This window comes from Phaethon aethereus (genome assembly GCF_964289735.1).
Source record: "Phaethon aethereus genome assembly, chromosome: 14".
NCBI lineage: Eukaryota > Metazoa > Chordata > Aves > Phaethontiformes > Phaethontidae > Phaethon > Phaethon aethereus.
The window spans coordinates 13,478,013-13,503,951 of NC_138590.1; the positions used below are offsets into that span (position 1 = coordinate 13,478,013).

Consider the following 25,939-nt stretch of genomic DNA (forward strand, 5'->3'; position numbering starts at 1 on the left):
AAAAACCTGAGATTTATAGCACTGACTGCTTGGCATGCTCACGTTTTGCTGAAAACATCGTAAGGTACACAAAACCAGCAAGGGTCAGGGCAAACTGGGCACGCAGACTGCACCTCTTCTAGGTTTGCAGCATTTTACAGCTCTACCTCCTGCCAAATCACAGTTGTAGCTGGAGGCACATGCATGGAGAGGGAAATCAAGGGAGCACCGGGTGGAGTTCTCCAACAGTTTTAAAATGAGATGTTAGCACAATGACATCTTCCGCCATAAAGGAGTCGGCATCTCCACAACAGGGGTTCCCACCCGCTCCTGGGGACTGCAGAGAACCACAGTTGGCCCCACTGCTTGCAGCATACGGTCTCACAGCTCCCAGCTGGCAGCACAGCATCTGGCCTTGTTTACAAAGATAAGAGGGATACTTGCAACACCTCTACAGTATCAGAAGTTTCCTGCGCATGCAAGAAAAAACTTCAGTAGAATGGGCAAAGTCAAGAGGAAGCAAAAGACTGAATCCTTAAGCTGCATGGCTGAGCAGGATTCAGGCTGGTAAAGCATGTGGGAAGCCTGTTCAGCAGGAGCAAGAGGCAAGCTGCAGGCACTGTGGCTCAAAGCCTTCTCAAGCAATTTTCTGCAGCTCCCGGCAGACAGCTCCACCTTACAAGCCCTACTGTAACAGCAAAGGAAGCAGAGAGCTGCCTACACTTTCCCTGCAATGTACGCTCTGCAACTGCTGCAAAGATCACTTGCTAAAAATAACTTCAAAAAGGGCATCTGACAGTTCCGCAGGGAGCATGAGAACACTCCCACCTGGGTGTCCTAGGCAGGCACCGGGAGCTCGGGAGTTTGCCCTGGAAAAGTGCAGGGAGAGAGGCCAGGGGTACAGGCAGGTTCCATACAGTGTGCCGGGGCAGTGCCGTCCCAGGCTGGGAGTGTGGGCACCTGAGTCATGTCCCCACATCTTCAAGCCCTCACATCCCTCAGCTGATGCTCCCAAGACAGCTCCTGAGCAGGGAGGGGATAAAGCAGCCCAAGACACTTGCAGAGCCTGTCTCTCTGCAGACAGCACCCTACAGGTGGCACAGACCTGCAGAGACCTTCAGAGCAAGCAGGGGCACCAGATCTAACACCACCCTGGCCACAGGGAGCTGATGAATAGTATTGCTTTTTAAATGCACGTAACTGTTACACGCTTTGCAAGCACAAGTTACCTGCAGGGTCTGACTTTTATCTCCAGGGCAGATGAGAGACAGGAAGGGTCTGGACTTATCAAAGATGCCTAACAATCCTCCCTGCAGCTTCCCAGTCCAAGACTGAAATGCTTCAACCTGTGGCCAAGCTACACTCCAGAACGAGTGGGCTAACAAATACCGACAGGCGTTTCTAACGTCCAGCATCAGCGAGGACACCGTGGATTCTTCCTGGCACAGATGGCTACTATTAAGGGTAGCAAATGAACTCTCTCAAGGGCAAGTGACATCCTTCCACCACCTTTTCAAGCAACACTCTTCCCCGAAGAGGTTTTCTAGGAAATTTTTGACACATGATCCACGCTCACACCACTACACTGATCCCCGACACGCCAGGCTCATGCACAATGAGACAGCACAGGAATCCCCCCCAGTTTTCTAAGGAAAACAGAGCTCTAAACTAAGGGGTCTTTGCTGGGAAACCAGTGGTTCCCAGACCCCAGGAGGCATCACACTGGGGACACAGCCAAGGTCAACCAGCTGACCAGACTCTAGAAACTGTCAAAATGAGGGAGCTGGGTTGGCTCAGGTGCCCACAGTTGGTGATTCACCCTGCTCTCCCTAAGCAGGAAGAAAGTCACCCATCACCCCAGCAGGAGAGGCTACTGCAGCACCAGTGCCTGACCCAGGTGTCCGGTGCAGACAAGTCTCCAGCCAGCAGAGCATTTAGCCAGCAATTCCTCTGCCATCATGAGATGAGAAGAGCCTCCAAGGACACCAGCAAACACTCTGTCAGGTTAAATGGTTCAGGGAGAAGGTCTGGAAAAGCCGGTGGTGCTCCCAGGCAAACACTGCGTCAGTCCGTCATAAGCAGGCTGGGGCCCCTGAGAAAAGGCAAGAATTGATCCAGCTGCTGCTCAGGGCAGCGAGGAGCAGCAAGGACACCTCAGTGCTGGGAGAGGAGAGTGCCCAGGGCAAGGCTGCAGGGGCCGGGGGCATGCAGGCAGGCCAAATTGTGGAGGAGCCACGGGGTCAGGCTCTCCTCCAAGCCAGCCTGGAAACCAGCTGATAGTTCATGACCTAAAAAAATAAAAATCAGTGGTGGGGGAGAAGGAGAGGTGACATGAGCAGGAAGGACAGCAAGGACAGACACACAAGGCATGGCAAGACTCACAACTCCTTATAAAACACAGCAAAAAAAACACCCAACCCACTCACCTTTGGGGGCAACTGATTTGCAAATTAAAGGGGGGTGTCCACCCTCCAGGAGGGACCAGGAGCAGTTTCCTCCACTCCTGCTTACCTCTGCTGCACGGCTCTGCCTGTTCTGCCAGGCTCTAATGAAAAGCTAGTTAACAGTTAATTATTACCCATTCAGACACACGATCCCCTACTCTGACCGACTACCGGCCGGGAGGGATAAGACAGTCACGTGATGCAAAAATCCCAGCCTTATGAAAGCTCTGGCAACTATATTTAGTTGGAAAAACGATGACCTAGCGAGCCTGCCCGTCCCTGGCCCCCCCTTGGAGGAGCTGACCTGCCACCTCCAGAGATCCTACCTCCATGGCACCCGGGAATTCCCTCATCCAGCCAGCAGTTGTAACACGGAGATAGGGACGCCCGGCACTGGAGTGAGCCCAGTTTGCATGCGCATGCACTGGATGTCCCAGGGGGGCCAGACCGGAGTGCAGCCCAGGCTAAGGGGACTTTCCCTCTCCATCCTCAGTGCTGCACAGTGGGTCACCTTGTCAGCAGCAAAAGCTGATAAGCCCCAAGAGCAACAAACGGGGCCCAGCCCAAGGTCCTGGACCTTATCTGGAAAGCAGGAGGCACACTGGGATCCTGATCAGCGTGACCAGCACAGGGGTGGCATTCAGCAACGATGCTCTGGCTGCTGGCCTCTGCATGCCCAGGGCTGGTGATGCTCAGAGCTGGCAACGGGCTTACCTGGATCAGCCCACCCCTCCCTCTGCAGGGCGGCTAGGCGAACAAGACAAGACAGACATGGCCATGCCAAGAACGGAGAGGGAGCAAAGGCAGCCATGCCATGGCCACACACATGGGCCACTGCTGTGGGGAGAAGGTCCCAGGAAAAAAAAAAAAGGTATGCAGCAACAAAAGCCAAGAGCATCACTCACTCCCCCTCCCACTGCAGTGGAAGAGCTTCAAATGGAGAAAAAAAAAAAGCCTGAGGACCAGACATCATTAATCTCGTCATCAGCAGAGGGGTGCTCTCCACCCGCATCCCACTGTGGCCGATGAGACAGCACAACCAGCGGTGCCCATAGCATGAGCAAGAAGAGGTCACCACGTCGCTGCCGAAGCCAGGGCGTCACACTGACATGATCCCTTTAATGGCCGTCAGCCTCTTCTGCAGCTGCATCTGGGGACTTGGAAGCTGAAAAAAACCCTTCCTGGGAAGCATCTGGTACATCTCACTATAAATATTTAACAACGAAGAGACAGGAACAGAGCGCCAAGCGCCTGCTGCGAGACCCTCCAGCTCCGAGTGTTCGCACTGTCTAGGAGGGGTCTGCGCAGCTCCCACTGCCCTTGCCAGTGGAGGGGGCAAGGGGTCATAAAAGGCAAAGGTGCAAACTGCAAAAAACACGCCTCTGGAAAACCTGGCGTCTTAAAGAATAAAGCCAGAGACTGGGTTTCTAGAAAGGACACCATGAAGTAATTTAAATAACATCATTCTTCCCCACTGTGATTCCTGTACCCAACTTTGGCTACTTCTGCAGAGGGATGTCTGCAGGACCAGTGCATTCCCTGTGCAGTAGCCGCTCGCAAAACTAGCACTAGACCTCGTGCTCAAAACCTACACTGGGCCAGCTGCAGACCTGTGTATAACAAAAGGACACTGAGCAGCAGGAAGACCAAGGAAGACAAAGCCACCACCATGCAGAAATCCAGCCCCATCTCTTGGGGTGGGAGGAAAGCAATAGTGATTCGGTGGTAGAACCAGGTGCAACAAACATTCCCAGGAACATAGGGAGGCCAGATCTAGGTCACCCACTAAGCAAGGTATATCCAGAAATGAGCTGAAGAATCCTACAGTCCCAGAACCACCTGCATTAAACTAAGCCGTGGGGGGAAGCCCCTATTCCTGTGCAAATCCAGAACATTAAAACCGCAACACCAACAAGGCAGACAAATATTCTTGCAACCTGTGAGAGCAGGCAGAAAGGCTCCCTTTTTGCTACTGAAAGATTATTGTACCTCAGCCAACCTGATTTACATCCTCACTTATGCCCCTCACCTTAAGCCAATGGTAGTGAATTTGAGGATTTTTCTAAGTAACTTTGATATAACAAGTACTGCCAACTTCCTTCCTGAGTGCACAATCACATGGATCCTGCTGCATAAACCACGCTCTCTAATCCAGGTAATTCCAGTGCTACAGGTGGCTGCCTTCCCCGTCTCAATACATACCACAAAAGTGTAAAAACACCCTAATCTGAGTAAGCCTTCCTAAAGGAATCAGCAACAGCCAGGTACAAAAGAGTGCAACACAGCACTTTCCTAATTTAAAGGCCAGTCTCCCAACCTTTTCTTTATAAAGGATTAAAACCTGCTTCCTTGCAGTGAGACCATCTCCCACATCTCTTTATGAAGAACTTCATAGCATTCAATTCAAAGTGGCATTTATAACTCAAGAAAGATATCTCAGCCACTGCTGACAATTCTCCAAAATGATCAGCTCAGAGTGCAGCAAAAGATTTGAAAAAAAAAAAATCATCAGGAACAGCAAGACCAAGACAGAAGATCACTTGCTGCTATGTTGAACACCAATGCATCCACAACTGCACCCTGCAGTCAGCTCTGGTCTCTGCATTTCAGCAAGGGCACACCAGTATTACAGATGTACAGAGAAAAGCAGTTAAATCACCCAGAGGCAGCCCCTTAAGAGGCGAGACTAAAAAGGCCAGTATCCTCCACCACTGAGGAGAGCTGGCTGCGGTGCACCATGCCAGGAGGGCACCTCCTGACCAACTGGAACCAGGAACAGCACACAAAGCTAGCAGGAAATCCACTTAAAGCAAAAGCATTTCCTTAAACAGCAGACAGCGAACTTCACCACCCCATGCAGCAACAGCTCCTGGGACGTGCACAGCATCAGCAGCCTCTCAGAGAGGTTAGGTGTTCACGGCCAACATGTCCAGAAGTCCAGGTGGAGACATGCCCTCACAGCCTTCCTCTAACAGCAGGAACGGCGAGGATGAGAATCCATCCCCCTGCTCTGCCACCAAACTGCCAAGCCCAGCACCGCATCTCTCAAGACTGTTGAAGCCTCTCGGCTTTTGACTTGAACTCCACATCACAAGGTTCAAAGTGCCTTCTTCTGAAAAGCATCTCACAGCTCCCAAATCCTAGTTGCTGAATGTGGGAAGAGGAAAGGACCAAGGAACTGCTGCACGAGACAGAAGGAAAGTCAGTCACCTCTCCCCGAGAACGGCTTTATTTCCAAATGCTGTTAGGTAACCGGGACGCAAACACTGCTGCCCTTCCACCTCCATAGCGCTTGCATGTGACACCAGGCTGAGGGCAGAACGCCTCCAGCATCCATATGCTAACAAGCAGGAACATGCTTTGGGGCACGCTACAGCTACTGTGCCTACAAAATGGCTGATTTTTGGCTCAGGCTCCCCACCTATGCAAGTCCCAACTCTCTTACCGCAACTCAGCATCCTCCGTCACTATGCTAACTGCTTCCTTGGGCGAAAGAACAACAGACTTCTCCATCCACAGAAAGCAGCCATACAGATCCACCTGGCCTTACAAGAGTAACCTTAAAAAATAGGCACTGACATAGATATGGGAGTCCTGGTGACTTGCAGTAACAGACTTGAGCAAATTAACTCGTTAAACAACCTCAGCAATGAAAGGGAGGTGAGGGAGTCAAACCCCACAGCCTCAGGAGTGCACAACGCTGATGCTTGGAGCAGGCATGCTCCAAGACAAGCCCACTGCCCCCACACCAGCAGTGCTACCCTGCCTTCACACTTCACTGTGTTTTGAGATATCAGGGCTTCCAGATAAGCTTAGTGCATGGGAAAAAAGCATAGCACCAGCGTTAAAGCTTTTCTGGAGAAGGCATGAGAAAGGACTATGCAATGTCCTGTGCAGCTCACATTGAGAGGAATCCTGTTTAAACTTTCACTTATCTCCTTAAAAATAGAGGATTGTAAAAAGACCCAAAACCCAAGCTCTGTAGGTAACATTTTCTGCAATACTATTGACATGTAACATGCACTCACTGAAACGCTATCATCTTGCTGCAGATACACACTCATGCCCCACCCTGGAGGCAGCTGCGAAGGTCCCCAACCAGCTGGAGAGCAGAGGATAGAGTTGTACCAACCAAAAGGACATCTGAGTCTGCAGCACAGGCAGACAAAACCCAACACTCAATGAAGGCAGAACTTCAGCAGGGTGGAGAAAGTCCCTTATGAACTCAACAGATGGGAATATACCTTTACTCCTTCAAAACCAGTCAGTATTTTGCTCACACATTTTCTGAAAGCAAGAAAATCATGAAAGACCTACAAATGGGTTGGGTTACTACTTGGGTTACTTCAACACCTACAGAGGCGTCTTCTGCAATGCTCCAGTCGATCTAATTATATACCACAGCCTCATTAGCTAGCTAGAGCTCTGGAAACACATACACATGCACAATTCCAGCACCCTGTTCAGTTCATGAAGTCAAATTACACTGTCTCCAATGTTACACTAGATCGCTCAAAACCAGTGAGTTATTTTTACTGAGATCACATTTAAGACAATGGACCTGATTTCCATACTTCCAAATCCTGATCACACAATGCCTCCACAATCAGCAGCAATTTGTCCTTGCACTATCATGTGAACTGGGGCAATGTGATCCCATGCAAAGCCAAAGATGGAGGTAGGAGATGGACATAGTGACGTGTCTGAGGTTGCACAAGGCCAAGCCAGGCACTGACCCCCATTCCCAGTGCCTTTGCTACAGGACATCTCCACGAGGCGCTACAGCTCTGAGACAACAGGATCTTACTGACTGGTTTTGGTATCACTGGGTAAAACATAAACCTTTCCTTCAGTCTTGGCACTTCAACACCGCCAACCTGGATGAAGAGCTCCCAGCAGTTTGGGAAGGGCAAGAATCGAGATCATTGCTACCTGCTTTTAAAAACTACATCCCCTTCCTGATTTGGGACCTACATGCAGAGTAGCCTCCCCTCCCTCTCTAGGACCCCAATCCATTTCTGCAGGGTTGGTCCTAGCAAGGCTGCACACATTACTGCAGCCAGGAAGTTTTCATTGGTCTTGCACTGATGGTGATGTAGTGTGTATCTCGGTTGTCACTGACAGTGATACTCAGCACCAACACACAGACTAAACAAACCAAGTCTGCATCTTTTCAAAATATTACAAATTCTAATATACATCTTCAGGTTCATGGACACATCAAGCTGTATACAGCTAAGATACAGACTAACAGCAGCAATTCTGAGTTACATTTGCATCTTGACACATCAATGCTTTCAGTTACCTGTGATGATCAGGACCTACAAGCTCCGGAACTCTTTTAACCTGGGCACACAAATCTGCCATGCTACAACAGATGGGAGGAAAGTAACCTTCCTGCAGTTGTAGTCATCACTACATGAAAGCATAAAACAAGTCACTGCCATACAGGAATGGCCAAATATTAAAGTGGCCTTTTCTGTCTCTCTTGTTTTTTTGAGAAGTTTTTTTTTGTTCGGGGTTTTTTGTTTTCTTAAATTAATGTCTGTTCCATATTCATGTACCATCTTCTAAATCTGGTTAGTGCTGACTCTGCAGAAAGAGAAGTGCAGGGAAGGCATGGGAGAGGGAGGTTTGAAGAATTCCATTTTTAATTAATACATACCAGACTGGCCATCAGTTGGAAATATATCTGTAAAAGAAAAAAAAAAATCAGTATTGGTTGCAGCTGGAGTGCAATCATATTTAAAAGGTCCCTCCTCTCTTGATTTGTTTGTTTTAGCTAAACAGAGGAAGTATTTTCTTAGTATCCCAAGTTAAACATCAATCCAGCTTGGAACCCACCTCAATTCAACCACTTGTTTTAAGAAAGATTTTCAAGGAGTCTGTTTACCTGACTGTATTGCTTTTATAAATAACCTTCTTTATTGGATTCTAACAGACAGCAGTAAGGAATAAAAAGCTTGTTGAGATGTACAAAGATCCACACTATGAGCTAGCTGGTGGCAACCCCATGCTCCCCCGGGCCAGCGTTATCAAATGGAAGCCTGCACAGAAAGCATCTAACATGGTGACTGGACAGGGAGTACAGGTGGCAGCCAAAGCAAAAGCAAAACGAGCGTTTTCCTAATGGCTCTTGGTTTTTACAGCCATGAGGGACATCAACAGCTGTGGCTGGCTCCAACACAGCACCTACACCAGAGAACAGGCAGCCAGAAGCACGTACCCAACACCTGAACAGGCGCTCAGTGCCTTAGCCTTCGCCTTCCCACCTCAGGTAGCTCTGCCAGCAAGCACAGCCCGCTGCACAGAGCTACTGGACTCCAGAGGGATTCAGATCCCAAAACAGATTACTCAACCTTCCCACCTCCCCAAGCTCCTTCCAGTTAGAGGTACAGGTCCTTCTCCTGATGGACCCTATTTATTGCTGGGAAGATGTTTACTGAAGTAGCTGGGAAGGATGAGATGAAAGGTTCAGTCTTTTGAGAAGCCTGCAGGACGGCATACATGGAGAAACTCTGTTGATAAAGGCTCCCCAGAAGTTATGAAAACAGCAATTTTGAGAGAGCAACACACTATGTTTTCTTCAAGGAACTTGGAAGAGGAGGGGGAAGGGAGGCTGGCAGCAAGGCAAGGTCCTCCTAGGACAGGGGCAGGCCCCTGGCTCCTGCTTATCAGCTGCCCAAAACACACATTCAGCTGGAAAGTCACAAGAGTTGCAGCCAGGACTACCCCTTGGACAGGGCAAGGCTCTCTGGCCTGTGCTCAGCCAATGCAAAAACAGCAAAAACACGCCTCTGCCAAAGAGCTCCTATTTATCTACCTTTAACAGTGTACCATGTTCAAGGCATCCTCATGCAGGGATGCTTTCATCCCATGTATGAGCAGCAGAAGCAAGTCAGGGAGGAGGGTTAAATCAAAACCCCCTCCACTGTTACACAAGGTTATGGTCTGTGGCCATGTTGAAGGCATGATCTCAGGGAAAAGCCAAGACATCCAGAAAAGCCTCCAAGCACCAGCCTGGATCCTTTGCAGATTGCATATTCTACTGCAACCCGCCACCAGCACATCACCCAGGCACATCTAAACATCTTGTATTTCTGTGATGGTTGCCGATGAGGTCAGGCTCCTGCAACAGTGAGTAGAAACACCCTGTACTTGATCTAACAGGTCCCAAACAAGAGGCAATTTCTGCATTTTCCTACTTGGGCAACTCTCAGACAGCTTCTCCGCAGAGGAACAAGGTAGAAGCACCGGTTAACATGTATCCCACCTGTTTGGATCAGCTAGCTGTACTAGCTATTACCAAAAAACAAAATTCATGAATAGTAATAATACTACAGTAGCTGAGAAAAGGAATTCCTTTGTGCCAGCCAAGAACTACAGACTTTGGCAACCATTCCCCTTGCTATACCCCTGCCAGGTGCAGTTCTCCAGTTTGCATTCCTGCTAGGCTGTCCAACCAACTCTTCATCAAATGCACGCCACAGCCTGGCCAACAGTCTGCACAACCAGCCATCCACAAGAGGTCCTTTCTAGAAACCACAACAACACGATAGCAGATTTGCCACCGCATTTGCTAGAAAAGCGGTGGAAGCTCCTCAGTTGCTTAGGTCAGTAGAAAGCACAGACCATGCATGATGATCAGGGGCAGATATTGTTCATGTTCACCTCAAGAGGTTTGCCACTGCAACTCCTGCTGAGGAAGGACACTTGCCTCCAGTCCTCAGCCCTCTTGCCTGGGAGAGACTGAGCTTGTCCAACTCATCACACTTACGATTAATGCAGATTTGTCTCCAAGCTCTCCACAGCAGGGACCCAGACTGCTGGGCTTGCAGGCAGCTTTCCCCACTGCCGAGAGCAAGCACAGAGCAATCACGTCTGCAGGACTTGCTCTTCTCAAAAATAGGGTTGCTGGGAGGACACATATTAGTCAGGGGTGGTCAAGGACCAGCAGGTACAATTACCCTTTGCGACACCTTCTTCCCCTGCAAGCACAAGTGACTAGATTTGAAATTAGCCTGCCAATTGAGGGCAGCACCTGAGGTGCCCAAGAGGAATCTGTATCAGGCAGTGCTTTCTTCTCCCAAGAAAGCCATGGTGGGGAAGGAGGCAGGAACACATGTGGCCAGCAGGGCAAAGATAAACCCCTAGGGCTGCTCTCCAAGGAGCCCATCTAGCACACTGCAGGACTGAGACTGCCTGTCCAGGTCAGCTCCCTTCCCAAGAGTCCCAAGGTTAAAAATCAAATATGAAGGACCCAGGCACAGAGACCAGGCAGGGATTTTGCTCAAGCAAAGTCCCAACATGAAAAGCTGAAGCCAACCAACCCGGCCCACCAATTCCTCCCACCACACGCACTGCTTTCCCAAGGCACCCCACTGCCTTGGCATTCTGATGCAGGCCAGATGTTGTGCAGGACAACGCTCTGCAGTGGCTCTCCACCACCCAACCGGCCACTTGCCCAGCAGTGGGCACTCCCCAGGTAGGAGCCAGGCAGCTCTGCCCCTGCCTGCACCACACCTCCGAGCCCAATCCAGCCTGCCCTGCTGGGCCGATACAAAACAGTCCACAAGCAGCCAAATAGGAAGGGGCAAGAAATGACAGTATCACCACGCAAGCAAGTAAGACCCACCAAATTTGGGCCCTGTGGTCTCACATTTCCTTCCCATTCTTGCATGCAGACACTTTGTTTCTCAGCATGAGCCCAAAACCAGAAAGACTTGGTGTCTCAACAAAGGGATTATAATCACCACAGGAACCAGTGATCTCTTCACTGTACCTCCAGTCTCTCCCAAGCCAGGTATTTCCCAAGCCCTTTACCATCCTCCTCAGCTCTGTACATTATCCATACAGCCTACATCTCAGCAGAAAACACATTATCAGCAAACGGGTGGAGGAAGGTGCAAGCAAGAAGAGGTCAAGGGTGCGTGTTGCAGCCGGCAGGATGTCGGGACAGGCGTGGAGCATCCCTTTCAGGACTGTCACATGAGGGTGCAGATGCGGTGCAGAGGTGCTTGCTCTGAACACCAATGCCCAGAACTGCTGCACAAAAAGCCCAGGAGACATAACCAAATTGAGGGCAGTCCTTCCTATTTGAGGTGGTGCTGGAGGGTGGATACAGAATCCCAATTTTTGCCTGATGGTATTTTTAAATGCAGGAGGAGACTGTATGCTAAAATGGGGCATTTAAAGAGAAAAGCTCATGCATCCACACACATACCCCCTCCCCAGGGGCTATCTGGCCACCACTGCTATTCAGATATCTGGGACAGGTCCAGAAAGGCTACCCATTTACAAGACCACATCTCCCCTCTGCTGCTCCCCCCGCTCACTGCGGAAGCATGCCGATAACTGGGCTCCTAACGTCAGTGTCAAAGACAAACCCCCGCACAGGAAACCTGCCTTCTCCCTGCTCAGCAGCTACAGCTGGGAAGGGATCTCCACCACCCACTGCTGGTCCCCACTCCCCCTGCCACCAGCACCCCTCTTCCACCATGGATGCTGCTTCTTCCCAGCAGGGCCCAGGAGGCAGCGGCTGAAGAGGAGCTCATTAGCCCTGATGCAAGAGAAACGCTGACTTTATTACAGCAACCCGCAACCGTAACTGCCGAGAGGGGCAGCATGGCCGCAGGCGGAGCGCCAGCGAGAACCAGCTGCCCACACCCCCACCTGCAACTACCCTTCTGCTCTCCGAACTGGGGCAAGGTGGGAAGATCTCAGTGCGCTTGATGTCACCTGCCAGTCACCAAAGCACACTGACTGGTACCACTGCACCGGTGTGCTGAGTGAGGGCTGCTCCTCTGCATGCACAGGTACAAGCATAGGTGATAGCAATGCTCCTTGGCCGCTCCCAGCAGGACACAGGGCTCCATCCACACTGTCACTGGTACGGGGAGACACCAGCTGATTTGTTCTGGCTTTCGACCCATGAAGTTGTAACTAAATCATTCTCCACGTTTTGCAGACAAAAAGACTCGGACGTCAGCAAAAAAAAATGACCTCTCCAAGGTCATGCGGGGACTCGGCAGCAGAGATGTGACCAGAACTCAGTTGCGATGGCTCAAAAGCTGCAGGGCTGCGCTCGCTGCCCAGGAGAGGGATGGGGAAGGGAAATGCTGGTGGAGAGCAGGATCTCTGGGGATCTCGCCTCTTAATCTGACCTGCCGCTCAGCAGGGACGATTCAGTTCTGCTCCTCTGGCTACGATGGCAATCCTCCCAGCGCAAACAGCACAGGCAGGGAAAAGGTCCAAATTACATAGTCCAGAGTCTGCTGCAAAGAGACCAGTGCTGCTTCAATCCTTCTCCATCCCCAGGCAACATTTCAGCTCAAATCTCTATCACCTGGCTCCCCCTCAGAGGCCAAGGCAGTGCCTGCACAGGTTCCCCAAGACAGTTACAGGCCTTTTCAAAACCACACTCAGCGGAGAAGGGGGTGAGGTCTGCTAGGAAAAAGTAGCAAAGCAAGAAACCCCAAACCCAAAGATTAGCATGGCCAATTAAGTCCCTCCCGAGATCTTGCTTGCTTCCTGCTCCCCTCCTTCATTACCTGCTGAGCAGGCTCAGGGAGGGTCCAGCTCTCAGCCACCCAGATCTTCCCAACACTTCCCAGCTGCCAGGTCCAGGCAAACCTCCCATGCCTCTTAACAACACTGAGCTACTGCAATAAGAAGTACCTTTAACTCCTTAAAGAGGCAGATGGATCAACCCTAACCTGATGCTGGCTAGGCCTGAAGACACCAATAAGGCCGATGTAAGAAAGATAAAAAGCTACAGAAGCATTTATCAGCTCCAAAATCAGTTTCTCTGCAACGGTATCCAGCCCACTAGACCCCAGTAAGTGGTTTTCTGTTCTGCATCCAGGAGAGGCTTGGTTCCTTTTCAGACACCCCCATCACCTACACTGGCTGAAGAGCTGCAGCCAGTGTGAACTCTGACTTCCTTTTCCCACAAACCACGTGGAAACAAATGCTTGCAATAGATTTTCAGTGCATAAACACTGGTTTTGGTGAAGCTCAGCTGTGGTGCCCTGCTAACTTCACGTACTTGAAAAAGGATGAAGACTTACAGATTCACCAAGTTGCAAGACAAACACCATTGGAAAAAAAAAAAAATCACCTACTCCAAAATCAGAGCATTATCTCTCCGAGATAGCTCCCTAGCTTTAACTTCCCACCATATACTAAACTAAATTAGTACCTTAATGCTGACGTTCAATCTCTTCCGGACAGATGAGGAGCAGAGCTGACCGAGCAGGACTGTGACTCTGGCTGAACACAAGGTCACCCGTTGGACCGGTACTCTGCCCAGCAAAAGCACCTTTCAGAGTTCTGCTTGGAAGAGGGTCCAGGTCTCTTCTCTGAGCATTAGAGATGCCAGCAGGGTTCTGGGGAATGCAGTTGGTCAGCCTGACCAGAAAAAATGAGATCTCTCCAAACAGACAGTCCTGCAAATCCAACACTCACATATGCACAGGCACACAAGGAATAACTGTAAGGTCACAGCTGTTTTTTCTCCCATCCACTTATCAGTGCTTGCACTGGAGAGAACAAACACTGGGTGTTCTCTCCCATTAACCCCTTCTCCCCTCATCTCTGAAATGGAGAGGCAGCAAAACACTGCCACTCCAGCACGAGTCTTAACGCTCCTATTCACACACTGGACGAAAAGATGCAGAGAAAGTACAAGGTGCCCGATTACTGCTCCTGTGAAGCATCTGGTGACCCAGCTCCCCGCCTCACAGCCTCTGATCACCAGTAAGCCTGAAGTCTCCAGCCTTTCAGGAGACTGATCCTACATGAGTCTGGGCCCAGTGACCACAGTCACAGTCACCCTCCCCAAATTGTTAAGCTACTGGATATCAAACAGGTAGCAAAACTTCAGGCACAACTGGGCAAAATTAACGTGTCTCATCTTGTTGAAATACAGGAACCATTTTGGTACAGCCAAGAAGTCAGCTGGATCCCAGGCTGTGGAAACAGATATAGGACAGGGTTTCCCTCCAACAAGGTTATTGCACACTGCTCTTCAACATGCTTTTCTGCATGCACATGAAGGGCAGGCAGTCTCAGACACCACAGCGAAGCTTTGCATAAGGACAGCTCAATAAGCAGTGAGCAAGACAGATCCTTCCCCCTACAGCGAAGAACCAATTACTGTAGCCAGAAATCCAGCCTTGCTATGAAAGAGGATCCCCCCTAACCTCCTCAAAAGCACCAGCATCATGGGTATGCCCCGTAACATCAGGCAAGGATGCCATAAATCCCTGTGAAAGCCCTAGGAACCAAAAATTGCAAGACACTCTCCACATTAGGGCTGCGGGTGGAGGGCCAAGCAGGGGGTCTGTAGGATACACAAGGCATCACAGTGAAGACAACGTAATTAAATCTCTTAACTGAATTAGAAATCATCAGACTCATAGCCTGAGATGTTCCCCCCCTCCAGTCCAGGCTATCTGGTTGGTTTGTAATCAAACACACAGCTTTTCCAATCACCCTCCAAACCCCATCATTGCTTGGTTCCACTTCTCTGCTGTTAATTAGATCAACTCGGATTTCAGCTCCAACTGAAGCTAAGAGGGTTGTCTGCCTGTAATCTGCCACGTCTCTTCCAAATCATCTTCAAAGTTGTACTTACAGGTTTAATTTTACATTTTAAAAACATGGGTCACTTAGAGCAAATTCCTACCTGCACAGCGTGCAAATGTCCCATATGTCATCCTCCGATTAAAAAAAGGGGAGCTAGAAGAGCTCACCTGAGATTGGGAAGCCAAAAGAGGATTTCTGAGCACTCAGAAGATGCATTAGATCATATTAGACATTCCCCCAAGTTCTCAAGGTTTAGCTGGGAGTTGGGAAGTGAAATTTAATATCACTACAGCCAGCAAAGTCTCATGCTTTGTCATCTGAGCACATGGTGGAGACACCTCCGTGACTTGCTCTTCTGTCTTGCTGGGTGGGATCTTGTGCACAAATATATCCCTTTACTTGCACCCTTGCACAGCCAACGTGAGCCTGTCTAGAGGTACACAGGTAGGGTGAAGTGCTTGAGTCACTCCTTTAAATATCTGGTTTTTGTGCTAGATAAGGCCAAGAGCATTGCTATTTGTTATTATGGTCCAATCTTTATTTTCAGCAGGCTTGTTCTGCGAGGTGGGGAGAGCTGACAAACAGACATTGTTCCTGAGCCATGTGGACTTTGTGACTACTTGAAAGGGCTACAGTAAAAGTATAAAATTATTGTAGTGAGAATCTTAAGTGTCTTGCAGGAATAAACTCCGTGCTTCTTTTGCAACTTTTAATACAAAAAATCGAAGATCTGACCTTGGAGAATCTGAAGAAATTAATTTCCTGTAGTTTGAAGTGAAGTGAACGTTGGCTTATCAAACATTTGAGGGTTGCTTATTAACCGTAAGTTCTCACTATTTCATTCCATCACTAGCTTCACCATCTCTAAGTGCACAAATGAGATAGTTTAGTAAATAATATTTGATAAATTAATAATCGCTCATTCGTACCACTGACCAGCAGCTTTCAAAAACACTGTCATAAAGAAAAAAAAACAAAAAAGACAGAATGGTTTAGTGTGAAGGCTGAATATATACTACAAACAGTCTGCTTAGAGACAGTGCTCAGTATTTAGCAACATACCCACCTTCTGGCAGCACCTCTGAGTTACCAGGGAGGTAAAACACCAATCTCCCCACACACCTTTTCTCTTACTTTCCCATCAACAAAACTCTACTCTTTCCTCATTTTTGTGGTTTTTCCATTTTCATACTTGTTTCCCCATATATTTAGTCAGGAAAAACTCACCTCTTTTCTCAGTGTTTCAGACTTATTAAAACCTAACTTACCTAGCCCTGAAAACCCTCTGTTCTCTCCATGCATGCATCATGCATCCAGCACCCGAGTCAAAAAAGTCAAATGACTACCAGGAAAGGAGGAGAAGAGATAAGCAGCGCCCTGCTCCCTCCCTCTTGCTGGCGGATCCCTTCCAGCGCGCAGCCATGCCCTGCAGACTGCAGAGTCACTCTGCAGGAGCGCGGTACACGCTGCCGCTCAGCTGGAAAAACGTGCTCAGCAGTGTGCTCGGGATGGACGGACTCTGCTTCCTCCCACCACCCCCCAAGCCTCTGGGGCTGCACCCCCATACCTGGGCAGGGAACAGCGGAGCAGCACTGGGCTCCCACATGCACGCCTCCCCAAGGCTTACACAGCCCCTCCCGCCGCATCGGTGCCCAGTGGGAAGGACACAGAGCACATTTCTGCCGCCCCCCCCCCCTCAGCTTTCCAATCATGGTTTAACTCTGGCTCGTGTGTCAAGGACATGTGAGGTTCACAAGCCCCATCTGAGCCCCCGTTTCTCCCCACCGCACCCCTGGCTATCACTCTCACCATCACCAAGGGATGTCTGCAGAACCTGCCAGCAACAGAACAAGTAACACTGCGGAGCACCAGAGATGCTTCTCCTCCACCTTCCTTGTGGGGCAGGGATGCCTCTCCTGGGCCCCATCAGAGGCCAGGGCCACTTTGGAGAGCAAGTCAGGAGCGGAGAGAGGCACCTGCGGGCACGCAGCCAGGTCCCAGGCCAGCTCTGCCTGCTAAAGCAGCAGGCTGCAGACCTGTTCCCAGCCACTTCAAGGGGCACCTGGCACGAAGCGGACGTGCTTCCCCAAGAGCGCAGGTCAGGGCAAGCTGCACCCGCCAGCACATTCTACACGCCACGCAGGCTCCGGAGCGAACTAGAGTGCCATTTTCTAGATGAAGCAAGAAAGGGTGCCTGTGTCACCTCTGAGTGTCACCAGAGCCAGACTGAGCAGCACTGACAGACCTCGGTCACACCAACAGCCACCTCCATTGCCCATTTCTAAAGCAAATGGAGGCTTCCACCTGACCCATCATGCCAGAACATGCAACCCAGCCAAGGCCACCATGGTCACCTCCCACACACCGTCAGCCCCAACCCATCTGCAGCAGAGATCTCTACCAATCCTTCTGACTTGTGACAACGTAAAGGAACAGGATGACTCAAACCCAAAAAAACCCCAAAAATAAAATCACAGCCACCACAGAGAACTGAAGCCAGCTACCCCCTGGGTGTTCCCATACAAGGCTGCAACACATGGAAGTGTCAAGGCAAGCTGCGGCTCCTGTCAGCTTTGCTCCAGAAGGACACTGAAGATAAACCACTGATCAGACAATTCACAGCCTTTCCTCCCTCTCCTTGCATGTCACAGCAGAATATCCCCCAGTACAAGTAGCTTTAATGCTGCAGGAAGAGCTCTTGATCCTGGCAAAATCTATACCAAGTGTCACACCAAAGCTAGACCGGGCAACTTGCTATGGGTGGCTCTGGCAGCCCAGCACAATACTGAAACTAGCAGAGCCACAACACATCACACACTGATCTGCTCAGAAAAGACAATCCACCCAGGCCTGCACACAGAAGCCCCCCAAACTGCAGCACAAATGTGTACTCTGATAGAGGAAAGTTCAGTTAGGAGAATCTTCTGGGAACCTGCAATTACACAATGAGTCTCTGTTTAGAAACATGTTGACACTTGACTTGACCACTGTTTCCACAACCCTTCCCCAAAAAAAAACAACCCCACACACAAACCTGTATCTTGTGCAGTATTAGAACTGCCAACAGCAAACCTATTTTCACCGAATGCCTCATACCAGTTTTTACTCCACGGCTGCGGGACCTTCACGTGCACAGCCACTTCTCCTTTCAGCCAAGCAATCCAGACCGACCCTGACCCAGGACTACCCCCACAAAGAACTCTGGTAATTGATTTATTCCAGGCCAAATTCAGTTCCCATTTTTCCTGGTCACCCATTATTGTTGCCTAAATACACAAGTACCTGCTTTAAGTCCTCACAGCACTGCATTAACTTCTTCGAAGCCTTTCTTTTACCTCTCCTCTGACCTGCTCAAGTCACACAGCTGTATCCTTTGCTACTAGATGTTCAGATTAGCCATATTTCAATGCAAGGAGAAAAGTCTCCCAACTTCGCTCAGAGACAGCTAACAAGGGCCTGGACCCGCAGAGTAAGTTTGGAACTGAAGCCCAGCCTCAAGCGAAGAAAGGGACAAATGCAGACCTGTCCACGCCAGAGACCACACATCCACACAGAGTACCCAGAGCTTTACCCAACCCCAGGAGACGACTTCTTGCCCACACAAAGCTCCACCTAGACAGCATTACAACCATGAGAGAACCCAGCAGGTATCACCAAGGTTGAACCACCTCTTTCCCCGAGCTCCCTGCATGCACAGCAAACCAGGGATTTGACAGAGCCAGCAGCATGGAGACTTTAAGTCCTTGGTAGGAAGTCAGCAAAGGTTCCAATGCTAAAACAACAAGAGTATTAGTAACATTTTAAAGACCCTAATGTTAATGCATATCATGGCTGGAAATGAACAGAACAGTACTCCAAACTGGACTTATGGTAAGAGCAGAGCAAAAAGCCTTCCCAGTTCTCCTATCAGTTATCTTCCAGATCTACAGTGAGGCCACCATACCTCTGTCTACCTGGTTACTGAGATGGGAGCAGAGCTCCTCCAGGAGATGCACCACCATAAACGACAGCACAATCCTCTGGCAGTATTCAAGTGTATTTAAGTTTTCTTGCAGCCGTAGTAACTGTAAGGATTAAAACATCCAACCTGGTCTAGACAACACAGCTTTCTACTAAAATGTCCTTATTTAGCCAAAGAAGCACTACCGCTGAGGTGGTGTCGGAGATTCATTACAAAGTAGTTTCAAGTATGCAAAGAGCAACCTAACTCTATGCAAGTCAGCATTTGGCGTTCCCCTGAGGATAATTTCACACTGTTCGAGCACAGCAAAAGGATCAGGTGTCATAATTTGGAAGGAAGAGCAGAGCATTGCAGCCCCAGTGCCCCCATTCCCACCCCTGCTTTCTGCACCCGATTTGTCTTCACATCTGACCCAGGTCTGTCCTTCCACTGCCCAATGCAATGATCCCAGATGCAATCCCCATGCAGAGTCCCACGGCACCACAGGCAATGAACAGCTTAAAAGAAGAGTTGTGAGGGTAAGGGAGGTGGTTGGTGAGAATCCTCCAGTGATGCCTCGGATCTGGCAATCTGGAACCAGAGGTCACGGCAGAAGCAAGCGTCGAAGCCCAGCAACCAGGGCCAGTGAGTCAGCTCTCAGGAGCTGCACAGCATTCCCCAGCCTTCCCGAAACAAACAGTGCAGAACAGGGCAAAGGTCCAGCACAAAGCTGAAGGGCAAAGGTATGCAGAGGAGGGAAAACACTAACCTCCACGTTTTTTTGGAGCATTGAGTTGCAGTTACCCTTGTTCTCTCCAACAGGACAGGAAGAGTTACTCAAACATGAGTTGCGGGATCGGAAGAAAACAGTATTTCAGGGAGGAAACTTGGGGGGGTGGAGAGGAGGACTCCTGCTACGATAGCAGCTCTGTTGCAACAAACAGCCAGAAGAGCTCCACAGTTACATGCCACGACAGAGTGAAAATTGCCCAACACTTTGGAAATAGGTGTGTAGCACTACCGAGCTAGATACCCAAGCAGGCAGATGCATGCGTCTACTCTGAACGCAAAGAAATGCCAAAGGTAAAATAAGCTTCCCATGTATCTTATCTCCTATACTGGAGGCTGGTTTCAAGGAAAGCCCTATGGGGAGTTAGTCAGCAAGGGGTGACAAGCTAATGAATCTTCCCCTGCCTTCTCCTCAGTACCAGTAGCCAACCCAGTCTCTGCTCCAGCATAAAGCAACACATACTCTCTGAACAATAGTCAGCTAACCTCTGGCGCTTGCTGCTGGCAACTAAGGTGTGCCTTCTGGAAAGCACTGCTTATCCGCCCAGCACATTTTCCAAACAGCAAGCAAGAAGCTCTACTCAAGAAATTAAAACACCTCCTGCATCTCCACTAGGAAATACACCACTTTCTCGCAGCTGAGCGTTTGCAACCAGAACGAAAACCGACATAAAAGTTAGTGCGGGCAAAGCTCAGCAACTGCAGTACCAGTCATTAAAAGCTGTGTGTTGTTACTTCCAAGACATGAATGGCTTTAAAAATTAAGAAGTGCCAAGTGCCTTGATGCAACATTTCTTGAAATAAATCCAGCAGGTTTTCAAAACGGGGTGCTGTTAACACCTGTCCGCACCAATGCTTGCATCAGCACCAGCCCCAGTGCAGGGCATAGCGAAAGAGTACAACATGTTCCAGAAGGTCGAGCTGTCTTGACTGCAAGCCACACTTCTCCTCTATAGAAGAATTTGAGAAAATACTTTGAATTTGGTTTATAGCCAAAAGTGCAAAGCTGTTTTTGCCAGAAAATGTTTCCTTCGCTACTGCAGACACACACACTACCATCATGCCTTCGCCAGTCAGGCCTGCTGGCTGCATTTATGTACATGATAAGAAGAGAACGTATAATAACGAGGGGACAGTCACACAGACCTCGCTACTAGATCATTAGAGAGTAAAAGTGAGGCATCATTACCAGCTCTGCCAGTGTCCCTCACAAGCAGTAAGCAGTGTCAAATACAAGCCTTGCCACATAGGACATTATCTCAGGACTCAAAAGAATCCCCCTCTTCTCTCCCATACCTTGACTCTGAAACGCACACAAATAGAAACATAACACACATCTTGACAAGGCACCAGGGAAGATTTTCTGGTGTGCTGCCCCACCTGAGCCTCGGCCTCTGCTTACAGCATCAGCACAACTCCAGACTGTTGTCTAACTCGATCTAATGGTTGCTCCACTTACTGCCACACCGTTGTGCTTTTGGGAGGAGGGGTTAAGAAGCAAGGAGAGGCTTTGCTTCAATAGCCCTCCTTCCTGAAAAAACAGAAACGTTTACTCAAACACCCCTTTACAGACCTCACTGCCAACGCTGAGCATAAAAATGCCGCACAAGGTAGGCAAGGCACCAATTTCTGAAGATAAACCCCAATCCATCAAAAAAGGACACTGTTCTTCAGTCTCTGCATCAGTCCCCCAATGCATTCAACTTTCCCAGCTGCAGCGAGTCAAACAGTTCAAAACAAGCAGAGGTGGCTTTGTTAAGCTCTGTCCTCTCCATATTCCAACACAGCAGAAACTCACAAAGATCTTGAAGGTGGCTCTGTTTTCTCTGGGCCAGAGCTCAATGCCTTTGCTTCTATAAGCACTAATTCCAACACAGACCATTACAGAATGGGTGAACTCCTAAGGAGCAGGTCTTGTCCATTAAATCTGCTCTATGGGCCTGTAATTAATATAATCATTATAAAAAATTAGGGCTTTCAAAGCCTGTAAAACAAGTCGTAGAGGGATGCCTTTATCTTCACAGAGCTGTCTTCAGTAGGCTCCTTGGTCTCCTCACCACCTCTGGCAGGATCAAGGCTGGAAACATTTAATATCTCCAGCACACAGGCACTGCTCTGAGAATGCTGCTGGATCAGGAGCGACAGTTTTCTAAGCTCTGCTGAAAAACCAAAAACATCCAGCAGTGACTTCCCAGAGTTTAAGAGTACTCAATCCACTTCAAGTATAGAAAGGAGTCATGTTCCTTAACCGATCTCCTGGAGGTCATGGCAACACAACAATTCTCCTCACCAGCACCTTCTTTCACACAAACTCATGCTCGAAGGTTTGTTTTTTTTTTTTTGTAAGCATCTGCCAAAAAAAAAAAAAAAAAAAAAAACCACCCAAAAAACAACCACCCTCCACCCAAAGCAGCTAAGACATGACAGGAGCCTGCAAACTCTACAAGAAGGTACTCGGGCGAAGGGCCGCCAGGCAAGGTCAGCTGCCAGCCTGCCTCTCATGGGAGTTCACCAGCCGTGTTTATTTTACACGTTTTCTCTTCTGCTAACGAACAGGCAGCAAAAGAAACAATGCCCTGAGAGAGGAGAGCCAAGTGGCAGCGTCTGGGGCACTGCAGGAACCACTCACTGCTGCCAAGCGTCCCAAAACACACCACTGGCCAATTCCACTATTTAAACACCTTTGGGAATACCAGGACAGTTGTGTTGGGCCCAAGAAAGTTCTGAGTGTTGCAGCATTACCCCCTGACCCTACTATAGGGTAGGCATGCTACCGACACACTCTCTCCCTCAAGAAGTCATCTCAGGAGTGGCGAGGGCCCCCTTCTTGTGTTGGGCAGACTATCTCGTGCCTGCTCACTTGGACAAGTCACCCACCTTTGTGACAGGCCTGGTAACGAATCTGGATGTGCCTCGGAGGTGAGCCTCAAACCAGAACGTTTGATTTTGTGGTTTTGCATCTTTTGGTTTATTTCTAGACACTGTAATCCAAGAAGGCAGTGCACTGGAGCGCAGGTTTCGCACAAAGGAGCGATGTGACCAGTTTTACATTGTACCACAAGAGGTAAATGCGGACAGCAGCACTGTCCTCGATTTCGTTAAGCTTTGCTTATGTTGGTGTGTACAATGACAAACCACCAAACAATCTGAACACGGACTTTTACCTGGCACAATTAGCGTCTCCTCTACACTCCCCATTAAGACGACAGCTTTCCAGGTGGAAATTGCAGAGCCATCCATCTTCCAAAGATCAATACCTCTGATGAATCATCACGTTAGGCAGTAACAGTTCTTGCAAAACACAAGCACGTACAGTAACAGGGAATCTGATGTCACATCTGGCAGGGCGATTTTAGAGTTAACAGGGACAGGCCGGAAAAAAATAAGTCTTTCCCAAACAAGACGCTTAGTGAAAACTTCTCTTTTCCTCTTAGTACCGATTCACTTGAAGCAGGTACGAGCGACGCCCTCCCGGTAAAAGTGGCACCTATCCCAACTCCCGAGGAAATGGTGTTCTGCCATTTCAGCCTTTGCTGACGACAGCAGCGGGTTATGAACGCGGTTTGGACAGCGTCACCCCGTCGCTACTGCTGGACGCTGCCCCCTCGCTTCCCCGCACGGGGACAACCCCACCAGCCGCGCTGCTGACAACCCCTATTCGCGGCTGCAAGCGTGCAGAGGCAGAGCCGAGCTCGGCCGCCGCAGCCCCCGGCCCCGCCGCCATGAGTCGGCAGAGAAAGGCGGCGCGGCCTGCGCCCTGGGGGAGCCGCCGTCGCCGCACGCGTAGGCAGCGCCAGGCCGCGGCCCGGGGAAGGGCCCCCGGGGGGCGGCGGGGAGCGGCGGGGGCCGGGCCGCGCTCCCGGGGGAAGCCGCACGCCGGCGGCGCCCGGGGGAGCGACCACGTTGCCTGCGCTGCGCTGCGGCGGAATGCTGGGAGCGCGGGGGGGGGGAGCCGCCGCGTGCCCGCCGCCAGGGCCCGGGAGCCGAACGACTTCGGCCGCCGAACGCCGCGGCCGAGCGCCTTCGGCCGCCAAGTGTCCGGGCCCGTTGCCGGGCCCCCGGCGTCCCCCGCACCGCCCCCCTCGCCGCCGCCGCCTCATGGCCGTGGGCCGGGCCGGGCCGCGCTCCCCTCCCCCGCACACGCGCTCCCGCCTCATGGCCACGGACGGCGCCGCCACTTCCCACTTCCAGCGATCCCCCCGCACAACTCACCGCACCCCCCCGCCCCGCGCCGCGCTCCCCTTACGCCGGCCACGGCCCCGCTCCCCGGCAGGCCGCAGGCGCGGCGCCGTCCCCACGCCGTGCCGCATGGCGCGGCCGGCCGGGGCGCGGTCGGCGGCGCAACCAACCCCCCCCCCCCCCGCCAACCTCGATCCCAGCCCCGGCACTCACCTGGAGGCGACTGCCCGTTCACCGCCGGCGCGGCGGCGAGGGCGTTCTTCGTCCAGGGGTTCACCTTGGGCGGCGGGGCCTCGATGAACTCCCGGCGCCCCGCGCCGCCCCCCTCGCCGCCGTCCTCCGCCTCGCCGCCCGCCCGCAGCAGGCTCTCCTTCTCCTGGTTGTTGCTCTCCTCCTTCTGCTGCTTGGCGCTCGGCAGCCGCGGCGCCGCGGGGCCGCCGTCGGGGCCCATGGGCAGCTCGCCCTTCTCCCGGCCGCCGTCCTGCGGCGGCTTCAGCACCAGGGCGCGCTCCTCGGCGGGCAGCAGCGGGGCGCCGGGCAGCAGCGCCTCCACCTGCGTCGCCATCTGCGCGCCCCCGCCCCGCCGGGGAACTCCCCTCGCACGCGGCGCCCCCGAGCCCCGCCGCCGCCGCGCTGCCCGCCCCCCCCTGCCGCCGCCGCAATATGGAGACGCGCGGGGACCACGCGACTGCCGCGGGGGCGCGCGCCGCGCCGGCCCGCCCGCCCGCGCGCGCCGCCGGGGAGGGGAGGGGCGGGGCGGGGCGCGCCCCCGCGGGCCGGCCGGCGGCGCGCACGTGCCTGATGCAACGCCCGGCTGCGCGGGTAGGGGGGGGAGTCGCGGGGGGGGGGGCGCTTAAAGGGGCCGCGCGGGCGGGGCGGGAGTGCCGGCCCCCGCCCTGGCCCTCCGCGCTGGGGACGAGCCCGCCGCCGGGTTTCCCCGGCCCGTGTCCGGGTTCCGCTGCTGCAGAAACACGAGTGAGGCCGGCTGGTCGCGTGAGTCGGGAGCAGCGGCCGCAGCGGGGTGTTGCTGCACGCCTCGACCCGGGGCCGAGGGACGGGGATGCTCTCGGGTACCCACGCCCGGCGATAACGGGCCGGGCGGCTGCAGGTGGTTTCGTCTCCAGTGGAAGGTGCGGGAAGGGCCACGGTGCGTGTCCTGGGGAAATAACCCCGTCCTGGGGAAACCCCCTCCTCTGTCCTGAGCCCAGCAAAACCCGCAGGCTTTCATCTGAGGAGGTTAAAATACCGGATTAATCTCTGGCTGACGGGATGTCGCTCGCTGGCTATCGTCACTGATGTCCTGGGTGCCTGTCCCCTAATTCTTACAGCTGGCAAGACCGAGGGTCCAGCCCCTGTGTGTAAGCGCACGCAAATTATACACATTTAAAAGGCAACTTGCACCGCCGACATCATTTAGCACGACCTGTCTGACTCAAGTCGCCCTTAGTCGGTGCCTTTTTTTATTCCTAATAAGCCTCTCCGGCCTTTTTTCTGTAACAGCCGCCCCACTTCCCCCAGGAATGTTCATCTGGAAGCCCCAGTGCACTGAGAGACATCTGTGCAAACCCCGCAGGACACTCGACAGCGTGACAAGGCACTGAAGATGTAGCTCCGAGCTGATGGTGCGTGGAAAGGACAAAAAGCTGATTTCACAGCGGAGCTGTTAGAAGGAAAGAAGAGGATGTGAGGCAAACATGGGCTCAGCACTCCATTTGGAAGGGCACCAGCCTCAGGGGTCTGGCAGATCTGCAGAGGCGGTCTCAGGCTCTCAGGGATGCTCCACTGGGACCATCTCGGCTCCCTGCATCCCTCAGTACCCAGCCTCTTGGCTCAGAGAGCACCTCACATGCTGCAGCCTCAGGGATCCCAAGTGTGTGCCACATCCCAAATACATTAAAGAATTTGGCCGGTAAAATTCCAAAAGGAAGTTTATATATAACTCCAGAAGAGGCAGCCGCTGGCCTGGCTGCCCAGCTGAGCGTCCTGAGGGGATGCTGTGATACCTGAGCTGCAATAACGC

The 25,939-nt window shown here is 51.6% G+C and overlaps 1 protein-coding gene across 2 annotated transcripts in view; it reads right to left on the bottom strand.

Annotated features, from left to right (window-relative positions):
• The window catches only part of LARP1 (La ribonucleoprotein 1, translational regulator), a gene marked incomplete at its 5' end in the record, with an annotated part of 43,873 nt that extends 19,389 nt beyond the window's left edge, over window positions 1-24,484 (bottom strand). Inside the window, 2 exons of one of the 2 annotated variants that reach the window (XM_082006275.1) lie at window positions 8,089-8,115; window positions 24,133-24,484. In XM_082006275.1, coding sequence (XP_081862401.1) covers window positions 8,089-8,115; window positions 24,133-24,484 — 379 coding nt within the window. The remainder of the gene's footprint in view (window positions 1-8,088; window positions 8,116-24,132) is intronic. The other variant, XM_082006276.1, reaches the window with a different exon arrangement.
• Window positions 24,485-25,939: the final 1,455 nt, after the last annotated feature.